Source organism: Cheilinus undulatus, linkage group 18, assembly GCF_018320785.1.
Source record: "Cheilinus undulatus linkage group 18, ASM1832078v1, whole genome shotgun sequence".
NCBI lineage: Eukaryota > Metazoa > Chordata > Actinopteri > Labriformes > Labridae > Cheilinus > Cheilinus undulatus.
The window spans coordinates 11,380,958-11,398,998 of NC_054882.1; the positions used below are offsets into that span (position 1 = coordinate 11,380,958).

The window sequence follows — 18,041 nt, forward strand, 5'->3', positions numbered from 1 at the left end:
TCCTTTTAAGTATTCAGACCTAATAAGATCGCCTCTAGGTATATGTATAACTAGACCACTATTAGGGTTGAACAAAACAGCAATTTCCTCATCATCCTAATATGAGCATCTGTAATGAACACACTGCAAAAGTAAACAAATACAAAAAACATTATTTGATGTAAACAACAAGTAATGCTTTTTCATTCAGCAAACAATTCACCAGTTAAACTGAAGCCTGTGATTTAATGGTATGTTTAAAATCATTTTATGCAGTCAGATGACACTGATTCTTTAACATTATATATATGACTGTGTCCATAGCCGGCCTTTTTTGCACTGGCAGCGCTCAGGACCTCAATTCCAGAGTGCGTCTCACCAGGACTCATTGTAGGTACATTAAAAAATAGAATCCCGCTTCCTTCTGTAGAATTTGAAAAGTTGTTTAAATAACTCTTTGTGTTTCATATTTCTGTATTTCAGGGAATTATCACACAGAAGACATGTAGACAATGCAAAGGAATGCTGTCCTGACACAGGCAGCAGCTGCAGACCTGAAAATTACCCCACAAAAAGATGAAAAAGACGAGTCAGTAAGGTTTCTCTTCCGCTATTGTCAGTGGTCCCGATTTTGATTGGCAAGTGAGGGAGAAGAGGTTGACATTCTTGTGGCACAAGACTAAAAACTTGCAGCACAATGTATAAAACTTCTGTTACATTTCTAAAATCAACTGATAGCTGAATGATATGCTTAGAAAGTAAAACTTAAAAAAAAAAGCCTAAATCACAGATTTCCACCAATGGCTGACAAAGCAAACAGCTAATCAAGGTTAAGAGTTTTAGGGTGGTCAATCAGATTTTGGTGGGGCTCTGGTTGGCCCTGTCTACCACTGGCCCTTGTCAGGATGAGATTGGTGCTCCATGCAGCAGAGAGACACTGATGGCTAATCTCCACATTCAGATACAAAGCAAGAGCAATCTACATTAAGCTGCCAGACTTTGTATGAGTGTTGGTGCCTGAAAATACACACTGTATACAATACTAATGAGTCTGATTTAGTGGTTTAGATAATGGTTGAGTGATCTGGCAAGCTTTTAGACAGTGGATCAGATGTTCTCATAGGTCATGGTTTTCTACACTTTTAAATAAAACAGAATTACATAAGCATTAACAAAGTCCTTCTCATGGACAGAACTTACATTTTTTACTTTTTGATGTAAAATGATTAACACGTGGCTATTTTTGCTCTACTCACATTAACACAAGAAATCAATAATAATCTGTATGAAGTACAGGGATTACTGCAAAATGTTCCTGTCTCATAATGTTTCCAGCACTGAACTTCAGAGGTAATTATTCAGCAGAAATAACATCCTATGCCTTCCACATGAGTAACTAAATGACAAACTGTTCAAATAAGCTCATAATAATCCACTGAGCCTGAAAAAGGCAGGCTAATGGGTGGACCTGGGGCAAATAAACACTGTGCTACAGCTGCTTCATGTAACTATAGAATCTTATACATCCCTTTTTTCTTGGAGCAAATACATTATGTATGCCGACAAGCATAATAATAGGGAAAAATTTAAGAATTAAATCCTCTTAATTTCACGTGGCATTGAATACATGAACTGCTATACTTTATGCAAATGGATCACCAGGGAAGCAGCTCAGCTAACAGTTTGTTGTGGTTAAATGTATGCAATAGTGTCAGTTGACTTGTCATATGTAATTCATAAGGGAGGAGGGTCTTTGCTGAAGCGCAGAGGAAGAGGAGAGGAAACTGGGTCACATTATGGAGGTATACAGTCTTCACTGCACTACAGGAGTATGACCTTGGCTTTTCTCTTTATAAGAAAAGCTCTCAGCATCAATGAAAGGTCAGCTACAAGGCTGGCTTTACAGCATGAAGGGAGACCTTGAACTGACCAACATCACACAGCTGGATGGAGTCCAAGCAGTGAACTGTTGTACTGCAGAGCACTATAGTGGATGGAGAAAGCATCAGACTCAGCTGGAAGCCACTACATGGGACTGCCGGTCACTGGACAGTGAAAGTAGAAGTGATGTGTGACCGTAATTCCACCCTCCCTCTCACAATGGGATTTAAAAATGATAAAGGGCAAATGAAACAATATCACTGAAATGTTGCATTTCTGATGGCTCTGAGTGGGGCAGACTTTAAATACCACGTTGGTAATCCAAAGATAAACTATAAAGACTAGGAGAAAATATAATCTAATCTGTGTTTACATTAAGAAGACAAAGAAATACAAAGAGAAAAACTACAAGTTTTTCTGCAAAATGCTTTAACCAGTGGAAATCATAAAAGGTGGCTTTAGATTCCTGAGCTCTATCAATAAAAGTCACTCAGCCACATTTAGACTTTGTTTTTCTACATGTCACATTAGCTTTATTTTCACTTTCATTTTTATGATTTTATGACATTCACTGGATGCTAGCTAGAACCCAGAGCACAAAAGCACATGCCTTTGACAGGAGAAAAGATCAACCATGACTCCTGACTTATATGGATGAATGTCATGTCATGGCACATTGCACCAGCTGTAACTGTGGCATCATTCTAATCCCCTTGGCTCTCCAGGACCATATCACTAATGGGCCCATGCGTCACACAGATGGATTGGAAGCCTCAGATTTACTTAAAGCTACAAAAGTCAAATATTGGAAGTGTCCCATTGACCTTTCCCTGACATTTATTGAGACTTCCTCAGACATGACCACATAAAACTCAAACATAATTCAGAAAAGTGTTCACTTGCATATACAGTATATTTTTTTTACTTTTATTTAGTAATGAACATTTCATCCATGTCATCAACATTCACTGGGGCTGCACAATTATGACAAAATTTTAATCACAGATGTGTTGATTGATATTGAGATGATTGTTTTTGACTTGATTCCATAACATCTGCAAATTTCAAATGATTGAATACATTGGTGTTGCCTGGAGAGGCAACCAACAAAGTCTGCAATTTTTCATTGTTCCAGGTCTAATTCTCAAAACCAGTAGTCCATATAAATAAAGCTGCTTTAACTTTGTTAACCTATGACTGCTTTCCTGTTGTCTTATATGTTGTCTGGATACAACCCCCCCTCCAAAAACATCATGAAACAAACAATGACTTTTCTATTAGCATATAAACGTTTAACCAGGTTACTTGAGGCCTGAAGTTTATGGCATTGTCTCAAACCATTTTGATGTGGTCACATAAATCTCAAGCTATCAGCTATCCTCAGATTAACTGGAGACAATTTAGAGGTAAAAAAATAACATTCTGGATTTATTCTAGATTAACACCAACATGCTACAAACAACTCTTGGTAAAGCTGAAATATAATCTTGAACATTTAAGGTCCCTCATATATTAAATCAATTTCTAGAACAATGTTATTGCACATCACATTTCTACTCATGTAAGAAAAAGCAAAAAAATAAAAATAAAAAAGAGGTATAAAACAATTACATCATAAGTTGCATGATTCAAATGTAAATTGTCCGTATTCAGGCTTTATGAGCACGCAGAATTTATTTAGAATAATTTCCTGTATTTTTTTCATACAATAGAATGTATGTTGCAGAAAACAAGTTATTTGAATGACATGTTTTCCAGCTCTGTTCATCTCTAACAGCTATATTGGTTTAAAACAACTACTCTAACCCTGCAAACTGTGGAGATGTACTAGTTGCAAAGTCAACACAGAAATGCTAAATGTGTTGTGCAGCTGCAAAGTCTGCTCAGCACTATTAAAGCAGCTATAAGACAAAGTTCTGTACTTTCCTGAGACGGGTGCATGTTTCTAAATCCTCTACAATGTAACCACTCTGGAACAGTCAAACAAAACTTTTTCTCTGAATCACTGTTGTTATTGTATCTTCTTTAGCTACCATTGCTGTGCGTCCCTTCTGTCTTCTTGCAGTAGATCTCTTTATCTCCCTTTCTCCTCACCTCTCTCTACAATTGTCTGACCAATGAGATTTATACTGAAGGGTGTCAGACTACTGGTTACCTTGTCATTCAGTAAAAATTCAAATACTTCCCATTCTTTGCTGGTCTATGTAGTTTCAAAAGTAACTGTCAGGCTCTGTTTCCAGTGGGTGGCTTCACTCTAAAAAGGGTGGGGGGTAAGGGAAAGGGGGGGAAAATCATGTTTGATTTATTAAGGCTTGTGGATGAGACATCTACATTGAAAAGAAATGAAAAGGTGAGTGCTGATAAAAGTCTTTATGTTACTTTCATGCTGATATCACATGTATCCCTCAGAATCGACATGAATCTGGCTGCGAGACACCTGGGACTGTAATTCAGCAAAAGCAGAATAACTGTCAGCAGGAAAAAGACGGTTAGATCTAAAACTCATCAAAATGTATTTTTGGAGAGAAAAAAAAAAAAATAACATTGCTTGTTTTACAATTAAACTTTAAACTTCCAATGTCTCACAGGAAAGTGGACATGATGCTACTGTAGACAACAAAACTAACATGTTTCTACTGAGGCTTTGACCCGGAAATAGTAGAAGAACTTGTCCCAGACAACCCATAAGACACAGTTAGCTCACAGCTGTCCTAGCGCATTATTCAGGGAAGAGTTTGGTGTTATGGAAAGAGAGCTAAGTGCTGGGCTGAGAAAAGCTTAAAAAAAAAAACTGAACCTGACTGCTAACATTTGCAGAGATTTGTCATGTCTGCTCTGTAGTTGTCTTGTTTCTTTGAATCCTTTTACATTTTGAATGAGCGGTGTGCAGCCTCTTGTGTCTGTGTGGAGGAGATGGAAGAGAGATGGATGTAAATAAAGAAAATAAAATGGGCTTTGAACAATGGATAAGGACCTTTTTATGGTCATCCACACACCACACACTAACATCTAAGCAAGTATTTATAGATTTATATACAATGATGTGATTGACTAAAGAAAGGTGGAAGTGTCTCTATAGTAAGTCCTGACTTTCAAACAGACCAAATGGCTTTATGGGAGCAGCTACTTTGTATTTTTTTTTACCTAATTACTGCCTCTGATCACTTGTTAACTTGAGTACTTGAGGCCTGTGCAGGCTTTTAATTACGAGGCAAAATCAATACAATGTTCCACAAATCAGATGCTCTTTTATAGGGTAATCTGGAGCAAAATAGGGGAGTTAATTAAAAATTCAATAGCTAAACAGCTGCACACAAGGCAGCACTACGCTTGAAATGAACTTTACCAACAACAAAATCCAGCATGGTATTTAAAATTTCAAGCTGAAGGAGAAAAAAACTTTTGTAATGCACAACCCTGCCAATAATTTTCATATGAAATGATTTATGCTGAACTGACCATTACCACATCTTTGTGATAATGCCTTAGCTTAACGCGTGAATCACAATGAATCACATTATTAATACATGCCATATAGAATTAACACTAATGTACCAAGAGTCTGTTCGTGTAGACACATTATAAGCTGCTATCCATACATGACCTATATTTCAAAAGAAATACAGGACTGATGGCTTGCAATATCTCTAATGATAAATGAAAAAAAATATCCCCTTTTCTGTCACGCAAAAATGAGTTTGTGCTGCGGACATACAGTATAAGCTGTGATGTGTTGATGAAGATTGCCGGGATGTCTAGACAGTTTAGTTATGCTTAGGCTGGTCTCAGGGCCGGCTTAATTAATTCTAAGAAATATTAAATAACAATTAACTCTTTGTCAAACAAAATATTTAATTATGAGAAATATTTGTTGTTGATGGTAGTGCTCTTAGGATCAACTCCATGACAAATACATCACTGAATATTTTTTTTTCAATTCAAACTTGAGTCATGAAAATAGCGAAGATGAACATCAATAAGAATGAAATAAAAGCTTTGTATATCAGAATGATCCTCGGGCTTTGAGCTGATCTAAACTACATCCAGCTTCTGTAATGTGCCAAAACACTGCATTCAGTCATGCAAAATGCACAACCTACTGCATTAGTAAATAAGGAAAGAAATATATAAATGCATTAGTTTTTATGGTCCTCTCTTTCAAAGGGAAGCCCTCTAATCTGCCTCTAACAACGAGGTTCCTCTGCTTGACTGAGTGAAAACACTGCTGAAATGGCCCCATCTTGCACATGCAGTAAAAATAGCCCAGTGGAGAGCATGCTTCGACCCTTGTAATGGAACGTGATGAAGGTCAATGTAATATGGTTCATAGACCTCCATGAGCCTGGTGGTGACACAACACTCAAGAGGGGGAAAGAGAGAGAGAGAGAGGGAGAGAGAGAGAGAGAGACACAGAGAGAATGGTTATGGTCAAACAGGTATTCAAAAAATGTTTACTGTACCAGGCTTAAGATTGTTTATTTTTCAAGTTAGGTGATTTATCTTTTGTAGATGTAAGTTTAGATGAACCAAGGTAAGGTTTAATAGAGATGCAATGATTGGCGAATTAGGGCAGATATTTAGCCGATAGATAGATTTAGCCGATGCTAATGTCAATACTCTGCCAATTCAAATGTTTTTTTCAACACTTATTTTGATGTAACACTCCAAGTATGCCAACATTTTCTCTAACAAATGACCAGAAAAACTGATCAGGATTCATGCAATTAACCACTTCTTCTGCCCTGTAAAAAATCTCTTCTTTGATTCAGCAATTAAATATGGCAGCATAAAATTGATGGACACACAGGTAAACATTAGCACCTAATATCTTTTCATGCCACATGATTTATCTAATGGCTGATGTTTGCAAACAGGGCCAATATTGGCCAGTACCAATGTTAAATCAATGCATCAGTGCACCCCTGATGTCTAACCAGCAGTGCCATTTGTAATTTTTCAGTGTTTTACTTTTTCTTGTTATTTACTTTCAATAAGATGAATAAAAAACAAAATATCAAAACCATTAACACATTTTCCTCCTAAATATACCCTTGGATGCATGGGAAAGACTCCACTGATGGTTTAAAATTAAAACTGGTTAACAACTGGACATGTACACTAGAGATGCACAGATTTTAAAATTTAAGGAGAATTTTGCACCAAATTCAATGTTGGCTTACCTTAGAACAGATGTTAATTTTATCCACGTTGAGTTGATGTTGTGGTCTACTGCAAAACTTTTATCCAAAGAAGACACTTTTCTCAGTTCAGATGTGGCTTAGGAAAGGGTAAAAAATACACTCCGTTGCCCAGCCTCTCAGGATACCTTATGTTGGTGTCGCATGTACCCCATGAACACCATTTGACCATTTTTAAACTTAAAATCTCAAAAAAAAAGAAAAGAAAAGAAAAAAAAACTCATAAAACTGACTTTCTCCTATTCATTTCAATGGACGTCCAGGCAGCCAATGTCTGAGTGTATTGGAGTGGCTGTACGCACTGTGATTGGCTCATCGCGTGATTGACCCATCGGGACTTAGCCATAGATCAATTTGTCCAATAGGTAAACTCTTCCACCCAGTAAAAATCTCTTCTATGAATCCCCAGTTAAATAAATAAGATCACTATGTTTGAATTGATTCGGCACACCCAATAAACATAGATGCATGCTGCATTATTTGCTGATAGGCTGATGTCTGTCATTATGATCAGTTCTGATGTCAACTGATGCATCAATGCATCCCTGATACTAAGGATGTTCCTAATCGTCTATTTCCCTATTCAGCTAAACGCACATTTACATTTTGTTTAATCGACTAGCCTAAAGAGGAGAAAACCCCTAGAAAACAGTCAAATTCCTCACAGAGTCATCATGTCAGCAGGTGTGATGTTAGCCTGATATACTCTCTCCAGCGTGGCTAGCATTACAAGCTAGCGCCGCCCGCCTTCGTTCCTCTTTGCAGATTAATATCATGCTTTGATATTTGGCCTCTTTTCACTTCAGGTGAGTAGTTATATGTGAGTTCAACCCTCAACAGCTTACATACCACTTTATTTCCATTTACAACTTTTGAAAACTGTCATACCACGGTCTTCCTACAGCACGCTAACAGCTTAGCCCCCGCTGAGCTTCTCATGTTTACATCCGGTGAAGTGCCAGAGAGGAAGGCAGCGGTCATTGACTGAAGCTACTGTAGCCTCTAGTGGTGGGAGGTTCATTACAGTTTAAAAGAGCATTATAGACTGGGATTTCAAGCCCGTGTTCATTAAAAAACAATTGGTGATTAGTTTAACTAGCAAGTAAATCCTGCGCCGGCTAATCTGATAAATGATTTTAACTGTTTTCCTGATTAACCGCGTGCATCCCTACCTGATACCTCGACCTACTTGGCTTATCTTTCGTGAAAAAGGATTATGTGCAAAGACATTTATAATCCACTGCTTTACCATTCTCTCAATGCCATCTTGTCTCTGGGAAATCACAAGTCTAACTTTATCTTCAACTTTTATAAATCCAATTCACCAACCACAGCTGAGTGCTGTTGCATGTCCCACAACGTAGTATTATTTAACATTACAAACATGTGTGGTACAAGAGTAAAGCATTCATTGCTGAGCTCTTGCTCTGATAGACTTGAAAACTTCCTCTATCTATTCAGCTGTCTATTGCGTGTGTCTACCACAGAGCAAAGAAGGCTTTCTGCAGTGCACAGTGATTTAAATTCAGAGAGCACTCATTAGTTTCAAAGACCTACTTAGCATTGTTATACAATAGCTGAAGCAAGAGAGAGACTGAAGAGTGTTTCAAAAGCAAAATACTTTTCACTCTCAGGAAAAAAACGACCCTACCTACTTCAATTTTCAAATTAAGTCCACAAGAAGAATGATGATAATGTGTTACTGTGTGCGTGATGCACTTATCGACGTGTCTCTGGGCAAAGCCCTTCCAGATGCTCTCCTGAATAATTTCTACATGAAAGCTACATGAGAGCAGAAGGCTGAATGAAAAGAAAATTAACTGGATAAAGGTTTATATAGAACAATGAGCTGCTTGACACATCTTCAAACCCTGAGTCCAGTGACCCAGGACAATTCTAATCTGAAATTCACAGATATAGGTCAGTGATTATGCCCTGCTTAACACAAGAGTTTACATTATACATAGCTCAGTATTCCCTGTGTGAACAACATATGAAGCTGTGATAGCACTCAGCAGTGATGTGATGTGGAGTGGCTGAGTATGTGCTGGTACAATCACAGCTGTCCTTGTACCGTCCTGTTTTGCGAAGGAGAGGGACAGACGATTGCACGAGAAACAAGCCGGACACGAATGTATCGAACTCTAAACTATGTGAGACAAGCATGTTAATGGCATGTTAAGCTTTTGAGTGCTGTGTGCAACACTGTACAACCCCCTCCTCAGCACCATCAGTGCAATAATCCAGCAATACTCCTGTAATGGCCCAGTGGTTTGACTTAATCTATACTGACATAACATGAATAAAGGCCATAAGCAGGCCCACCCTAGGGTACACTGCATGGTAAGTAAGAAGATGGTGGTAATGTATAGATCACAATGCCACACAACCAAATACGGCTATAGATTATATAGATTATATATCAACTGCTATGCACGCAACATAAAGCAGTAACAGGCTGTAGCAAATCAACTCAGGAAAGGATATTCTCAGTGTGCTTTATTTAGATCACAAAAATGTGGAGCAGACATGAATATCATTAAAATAACTCAGCTCAGAACTCCAACAGGAGTCACTATCCGCTTGGTGAGAAGCCAAACACAGACAACCTGACACCAGAGAGCTGTAACAATTAAAACAGAAGCCATTTATACATAAACAGATGAGCCATTTGGAGTTTCTGATTCATGTTACGAGAGTCTGATGTAGGAAAAAGAAAAACAGGCAAACTCCATGAATACGTCTCCCAGGTGTCTTCAGACCTTGAAACTTGTTGCTTTGGGGCCCCAGAGCTAGCTAACTGCTCATCAAAGTTACAATTTGCCTTGTTTAGAGAGTTGAAATGGATGAAAATAAACAGAGGAAAAACAGACTGAAATACAACTCCTCTCCTTTACTTACAGGTCATCCTCAATAAAATGTAGCATCGGATCTAATGGTGCAATCCGTGCTGGTGTTTTAAACCCAACGTTGTTCAACCAAAATACTTCTATTCAGACCCTATTTTATTGTGACAAAAGCAGCGACAGCTGTCAGCTGCTGCAGAGCTTGTATTTTGCCAGGTTTCATTCAGACTGGCTTTTCTTCTGACAAAAGAGGCCTGCTGGTTTTGCTTGTCCTCTGATCCTCTGGCAGAGCAACACAAGGAAATCTTCTGAACAACTAACATTTGTTCTTTATTCTGAGGATGTTTTTCAGGCAGGGCACAGCGACGAGGCCTTCTAGGGAATTCAAGCCTTTTGTTAAGACAGTTATAAAGGGAATCCTTCCCATCAGGGCTTCAACGTGATCAACATAATGGGTTTTTTAATGTCAAATGACAAAGCTGATTATTTGTTGCATGTTAAGAAAGTTCTATATTCATTTGGGAAGCATTAACAACTAAATTAAAAATCCACATCTGTTTCATCAAGAGGCAAGGAAGCCTCGTGGTGCTGACCCTGTTTATTGAATTTGATTTTTTGTGAGCAGATGCTTATTCTTGCAAAGTCTGGCATTTATCATTTAGTACTGTACATAAGAATCCAGTTGGCCAATGTGAGCATCTGGTATGTTTACAGTGTTAAATATTTTATGTGTGCAATAACCCTTTGAAGCGGCAAAAAGTCAAGCGTCCCTCTGCAGCCCACAACAATGGTATATGGTCAGTCATTTTTGCCAGTATGATTACGAATGTCTTTTTCATTTATTTACCTCTGAGGTCAAACTGACGCAATTCCTTTAACCAGGTCATTGATGTCTTTGTGAGCTCAAAAAAGCACAATATTACACTCTAAAGTTCAATAATGAAACTTATGTAGCTGAGAGGATGAGTCCAAGGTTGTAACTGTTGTAGGAATTTTTTGTAGGTTGGATTTTTGTTTTTCATGTTGCTCTTGCATAACCTCTTTTTGTAAAAATCCCTAACACACATCAGTGAAACATGTGTTGTGCCAGCGTTTAGGTCACTTACAGCTCAACCAGCTTTTATCGCATTACTTTTCTCTCCCTTTCTAAAAATGACACTGATAGGTCCAGTGGGCCTGTGTGAGCAAGTCATGCATGCAGGAGAGTCAGGAAAGCACATTGCTCATTGGAAATTGATTGCACTGTCAAACCAGCAGCAGAGGAATGGCAGGATTAAAGATCCAAACTGTGAGACCTGGTGAGAAGAGAGAGATAAGCCCTACTGGTTTTGGACCTCAAAAACTGAACACATATCTGACATTGGTCAAGCTCTGTTAAACATTAAGCTGAAAAGAAAAAGACACAGTTAGTCTGAAGCAACTACAAGCAATCGCTGACTACAAAATCAACTATACTGACACACATACTGTATATGTGCGACTCTGGAATAGCCTACATAAGATGAAGCTAAAAGGTAAGTTATTTTTTACAGAGCCAGAATCTCTCACCTGTCTGTATAATATAGACTATGTTTGCTAATGAGTTGCCTCCAATCAAGCTTGTTCTCTACAGAGTAAATGAAGTGATAACGCCTGACTTCAGCAAGTATTTAGATATTTAATGGGCCCAAAAGGTTTGCCTATTTTTTACAAGAATGCGGCAGGAAGACAGAGCCAGCCAAATGTTAGGCATCCTAAATCTGAAAAAGCCACGTTAAACATAAATGATTTGTTAGGGAAGATCATTTGCACTTTGTTCATGCTGCATCAGCTGACTAGTAGAGCATAAACAAAGCTACTATCCCATTCATCACTTTTAAATTTGACTCTGTAAACCTCACAGGTTTTGCCCTGTGAATGAACTTAAAACTCATGTATGGCTGTGCTTACTCAAGCTGCTGATATTTTCAGATCTGAAGAATTTAAGAAACTTTATGACGTGAATCTTACAGTGCAAGCAAGACTGTAACCTACAAAAAGGCTGGAAGTGAACCACAAAGTGCCTCTGCACTTAGTAGTTTATAGCTGTTGAATCTTTCATGATCGGTACATGCTTGGATTTGTGAGACTGACCCGAAACACCCAGTCCTGTTTGAGAAATGTCGCTGCTGTAAAGCCAAAATACACCACAGAGGGATAAAGTAAACATCTCCAATTAGACTGTCATTATAAGAATAAATCAGAATATGCCAAGCGCTGTGCATTTTTCCTTATTGGGTTCATAAGGCTGCACAAAAGAAAGCTTGTATAAAAGCACTCAAGTTAAGTAAAGTTCCCTCTTGGCTAAGTGCCACTGCTGAGGGGAACTGTGCTCCAGGTCTGAAAGTGCAAAGATATTCTGGGGATGTGTCCAACAGCACCTCTTCACAGGATTCATTCTGACAGTCTTTTATGATGCAGCTGAAAACTGTCTCATATCACCAGTGAACCATGTTTAGTCTGATGGTTACCATCAGTTTTCTGTGATATAATCAAATCCAACATCCATCAATCACACCTCTCACTGACACTGACAGATTGTTGAAAATAAGCCAAACATGCCCCTCAGCTGGCCTCAGACCAGTTCCTGAGTATATTAAAGACTGAATGGGTTTTACCAACGCAGTAGAAAAATCCTCTGCAATTACATTAACTGAGGGTTTCTACAGTAAACACAGACTGGACAATTGTCAGTGCACAGAAATTAAAATGGCATGCTGTCAGTACATGTATGATCCGTGCAGAAAACATCTGTCATCATGGCAGACTGACCCAGTGTCCCACTGATCTGCCCCCAGAGGTCAGAGGATCTTTAACCCCTGTCCAATGACTGTGTTAACTAGGAACTATAAGGATTATTTTAGCTCCCAGCTGAGCTGTCTCCCAACAATCCCAGACTGATTAAAACCGAGTCTTTCATGAACCAGGTCAAATATTCATATCAGGTTAATTGAACAATGACTGGAGGATATAATGACAAAATATTAGCATGTTGGAGAATGAACATGATTTAATTTCAGTCTTTTTAAGAACACTACTTCTTTCTTTACATTTGTACAGAAAGGAATTAATGAGAACACAGAAAGAGATCCTGTACAGACACTGATGAGCCACAGATGCATTGTTTTTTTGACAGATTTACCCACAGTGAAAAAATATCACAGATTTTGAATGTCCAACGAAAACTACATTACATTTTAGTCTAGTTTTACTTTTCTTGACGAAAACTAAACTTAGTTTTTGTCAGTTTTAGTCATCACAGATCTATTTTTGCTAGTCTAGTTTTTGTCATGGAAAAAAAGGCTGTCAATGAACAATTTTAGTCATAGTTTTAGTCGATGAAATTAACACTGGTCTGCAGCTGAGAGGCACTGTGTGTGGTGTAGTGTAATTAACTACTTAAACTGCATGCCAGTTAGTACTAAGCACATTAGTACTGGGGATGAAATCAAACTGAACACAGCACCTTTGACTGTGTTTGTCAACTCATCTGCTCCTGCTGCTGTGGGTTATTCATCCTCCTCCACTTAAAGCAGCTTAAGTAAGATCACTCAAACTTAAATATGATTCCCTTAAAGTAAAATAAAGCAATCCAGTATCGAAATTTGTGTCGAATCCTGCAAGATAACAGCTAGTAATCTCATCAAATGAGCCCACACAACCAGGATGAGGTGCTGCTGATAGCAGGAATTAACTCATTTACTGACATTGCATAATGGAAAGTCTGCCTCAAGCATCATGCTGGTGTATCTGTGATGGCAGCAGTGTCACTTGTAGCCTGAGTGTAATTCTGAATTTTCTCTTGGGGATCAATCAGTCAATCCATCAATCGATGGATCCATCCATCTACAGACTCTGCATGCACAGGGCTGAATTCTCTGACTGCTGATAGTAATATGAGAAAAGGTTGTGAGGTAGATTATTCATAAAAACCAGAAAACTCAGTTTTGGTTTTCATCCAACAAGCACCATGGCGTGCTTCAGATCATCTCAGCCATAATCTGAGATACATTACTTTCTGTTTATTAGACTATTGTCAGTTTTCGGCCTATTGGAAAGGCTTAATAATATTTGAGGCTTTAATAATTGTCTTAAGTCAGGGGTGTCAAACTCAATCACAGCAGGGGCCGGATTCTGGATTCAGGACTAACCTGAGGGTCTAACAGAGTCACCTTTTTAACCAGAAACTGTCAACCTTGTTTCAGCGGTAAAAAAATATGGAAAAAAAAAACTCAAAAACTTAGCACTGATGATAAATAATTCAAAAATCTAAAATTTACAAAGATAATTTTACAGGCTCACAATCTGAGCAAAGTAAATTTATTAGTTTAAAAATGTCAAAACATGAAATTGAAAAATAATGTTTATTTAATGGCAAACATATCAGAAAGAAAGTCAAAATCATGAGTTTAAAAGGTCAAAATACAAAATAAAATTTGTAATCATGAAATTAAAAGTCAAAATATGATTTAAAATTCTAAATTGTGAGTCTAAAAGGTCAAACTATGGGATTATAAAGTCAAAGTTTGGAGTTGAAAATATGAGATAAAATACATCATTGGTTAAAAAGGTCAAAATATCACTTAAAATTAGAATTATGAGTCTTAAAGCTCAAAATATTATATAAGAAGTCAAAATTATGAGTTGAAATGCTTAAAGTATGAAATTAAAAGTCAGAATCCTAAGTTTGACTCCTAATTGTGAGATGCTAAATTGAAAATGTGAAATTAAAACACAAATTAATTTCTTTTCCCACATTCCTGACTTCTTATCTAAATATTTTTACTCCTTACTTTCTCAGATTTTGTGACTTAACAAGGATTTCTTAAATCATCAAGGATATGTTTACATTTTTATACTTGAGGAAATCTGCAGACGTCATACTGATGGGCCAGTTATAACAGAAATATGAGATCATCTTGAAGGCCGGATTCAACTGTTCCACAGGTCGGATTTGGCCCCCGGGCCTTGAGTTTGACACCTGTGTCTTAAGTAATTCCCATTAATGAACACTTGCAATGCAGGATACTTGTTGCATTGCTCCTTGAGAAGTTCTTCTACTGCTTTTATGAACAAGTAGATAAAAGCATGTTGCTGACTGAACAAGGATGACTTTCGTTACCAAAGTATCAGGTCATCATAATGAGGTTCTAGTATTCTCATTAGCTATGCAGACTGACCAACTGCTAAACAAGTTGCTAAAATAAAACACCACATACGATTGCAACCGGCAGTGGATAAGCTGATCTTAATTAGTATTAACAGCCAAACACATCTTTAGATAATCACCAATAAAAAGGAGAGGCAATGTATTTGGAATTTTATATGCTAAACTATACTAACTGTGGCATCAAAATCATTCTTTATAATTGTGGATAAGCTGTGATAAGGAAAGGTTGTACAGCAATAAACTAGAGTTTTCAAGAAAGAACCCTGAATGCAATAAGTTTATACATATCCCAGATGACATGCAATTCATAAGTTAAATGAAGAACTATTAATTTGTGGGGTACAACTATAGAAAAAAGAATAAACTAAGACAGTTTGTTGTGAAACATGATGGAAAAAAAACCATTTTTGTGTACATAAAACCTATCTAAATTCCTCCTGAGATTTTGAAGTCCAATGAAGATCAGAAAGAGTTAGAAATCTGATTTCTCTTCTCTCAGTGTGCAAAATTCACAAGGATCAAAGCCTAGAAACTGGGTCAGTTTGCAAGATTTTGTCACATGGGAGCGCAAGCAATCTAAGATGATCTTGTGTATGAAATTAAAATCACCATATTTCAGCAAGTGAAACTGAGACGGTGAAACCAAGGCAAAGGTCGATGCAATACAGAAGAGCCAGTGGACGTCAGCAACATCAAAGAAATTTGCCACACTGCTCATCACAAACACCACAAAATAAGCATATTAAATTCCACAAGACAGTGCTTGAAGAGCAGCATCTAGTGCCGTGATATTAGTAAAGGAAGGGAAATTTGCCTACCTTATGGGTGTAAGGTGCCTCTCCAAGGTTGATCCCATCTTTGGCCAGTTTATCCCTTATCAACACCTTGAGCTTCAGTTTGGGATAAGTCACAAAGTCATTACAATCAGTAAACCTTAAGTTATGGTTTCCAGGACAGGAAGCCTGATGTTTTCCTGATACATGGGAGAGGGATCCCAAAGTCCTGATGTCCTCGTTTCTGTTTGTATGTGAAGAGTTGCAAGTTGAACTTCTAAGTGGCTCTAAGGTGAAGTAGTAGCTTGGCGATTTCCTCCTGTCCTCTTCCTTCAGCTTGTACACTGCTGCAAGCAGTCTGTGTCTGTGGTACTCTATGTGGACACCTATGGCATCCAGATCTGGCTCTCCAATCTGTTTACAAACTTCTAAATCATCATACCCATTGTCAATGAAAGACTCCACATACTGGGCCAGATGCAGCTTAGAGAGCCACTCGAGGACAAGGTTTGGCCCTTGGCTCATCTTAAAAACAGGGAAAAATAAAACCTAAATTATGGGCACATCTTATCCATTTACACTGCTGCTGGGGTGTGTGCAGAGGCAGTACAGCACTCTGGTCCATGTAAATTCCACTTTATAAACACTAACCTGTTCAACACTCTAATTCTGAGACATTTTGGTAGCTTTTGCTTTAGTTCCTCAAACACAGTGGAATCATATTTAGGAAACAGTTTCTGCGTGCTTGAAACGACATGGACGGTCAGAAGTCCTTAAACTGAACTAAACACATGCCCTACTTGACTTTTCTTGAGTAAAATAGACAAGCTGAGACTGTTCTTTGCCCCTTAACACGTTTAAATCAGGCAAATGATTTAAATAACTGGTACAAACCCCATTAGGAGAAGGTAGGCTGTTGTTAAGGCGAAAGCGTCCAGAGTACAACTTCTTAAGCATGCTAACAGACAGTGTATGAGTAACTACCGTTACGAGGCTTTTCTGGTAATCGACGGAACCATAAAGTTCATGTTAGCAATGCCAAAAGACTTTTACTGGGTGAGCCCCGTTTCCAAAGAGTTGTCCTCAGTCAAAGGCATTAACAGTTGGCGTCTTCCCAGGCTGCCTCCATCGTCTTTGTTTCATTCATCTCAACGGTCACAGAGCAAGACACGCAGGTCCATCAAACATTCATTCGGAGCAAAGATTCAACCGTTGACGCCAAAGCGACATACGCCGGCTGATTCCTACAAAATACGTCCATAAAGTCGCTTTAAAATGTATAAACTTATACATACGAGTTCCGAGCGCACTTGTTGTGCTTTACTTTGTGTCTGCTTTTCACCTCATTCAACTTTGCTGTCCCACCGCTCCATCCGCCGGCTCTGTCCGAGTGAGGATGCTGCTGCTCAGTGTCGCCTTCACTCGCTGCTGTGCTGTCTACCCCGTTGGATGACGGGAGTTCAAGGAGCTGTGGCGCCACCTGCAGGGGCTTCTGGGAAATGAATGAGTCCTACATAACTAAACTAAACTAAACTAAACTAAACTAAACTAAACTAAACTAAACTAAACTAAACTAAACTAGTTTATATAAATATATATATATAGTATATATTTAGTATATATATATAAATTTTTTAGTTTACATTTTTATTATTTTATGCTGCTTACTCAACATACCCAGGTCTGTTGTTAGAGCTGAAATTAATTTAATTAAATATAGATGGAATTACTCCTAATATTATATCATGCCTAATTTAAAATTTTGGATCATAAAAAAACACTGAAATACACACGTGTATTTATTTCTAGTGCTGTCAACTTATTTTTATCAATTACACTGATTAATCACATGGGTGAAAATGCACTTTAGAAATGTATGCTGATTAATTGCACTCTGTTGCCATTACACAACCATCTTAAATAACTTTGTTACTTTGATTGGAACATGTTAAAATTTTGTTCTTATTTTTATAATTTTCTGTATAAAAATCCTATAGACTGACACCATCTCACCATTACAAGTCTGTCTTCTGTGTTTTGTTACTATCATATTTAAATCCATCACTAATGGAATCTTTCACTAATTATCATCATTTGCGATCAATCAATAACAAACCCCAGAATTAGATTTTTTTTTTATTTTTATTGACTGACAGCACTAATCATAACACATGCA

At 37.8% G+C, this 18,041-nt stretch overlaps 1 protein-coding gene across 1 annotated transcript in view; it reads right to left on the minus strand.

Moving 5' to 3' along the window:
* Positions 1-17,159, minus strand: part of LOC121525846 (SAM and SH3 domain-containing protein 1-like) — a 66,007-nt gene extending 48,848 nt beyond the window's left edge. The window contains exon 1 of the mRNA XM_041812010.1: positions 15,911-17,159. Coding sequence (XP_041667944.1) covers positions 15,911-16,390 — 480 coding nt within the window. The 5' untranslated portion in view covers positions 16,391-17,159. The remainder of the gene's footprint in view (positions 1-15,910) is intronic.
* Positions 17,160-18,041: the final 882 nt, after the last annotated feature.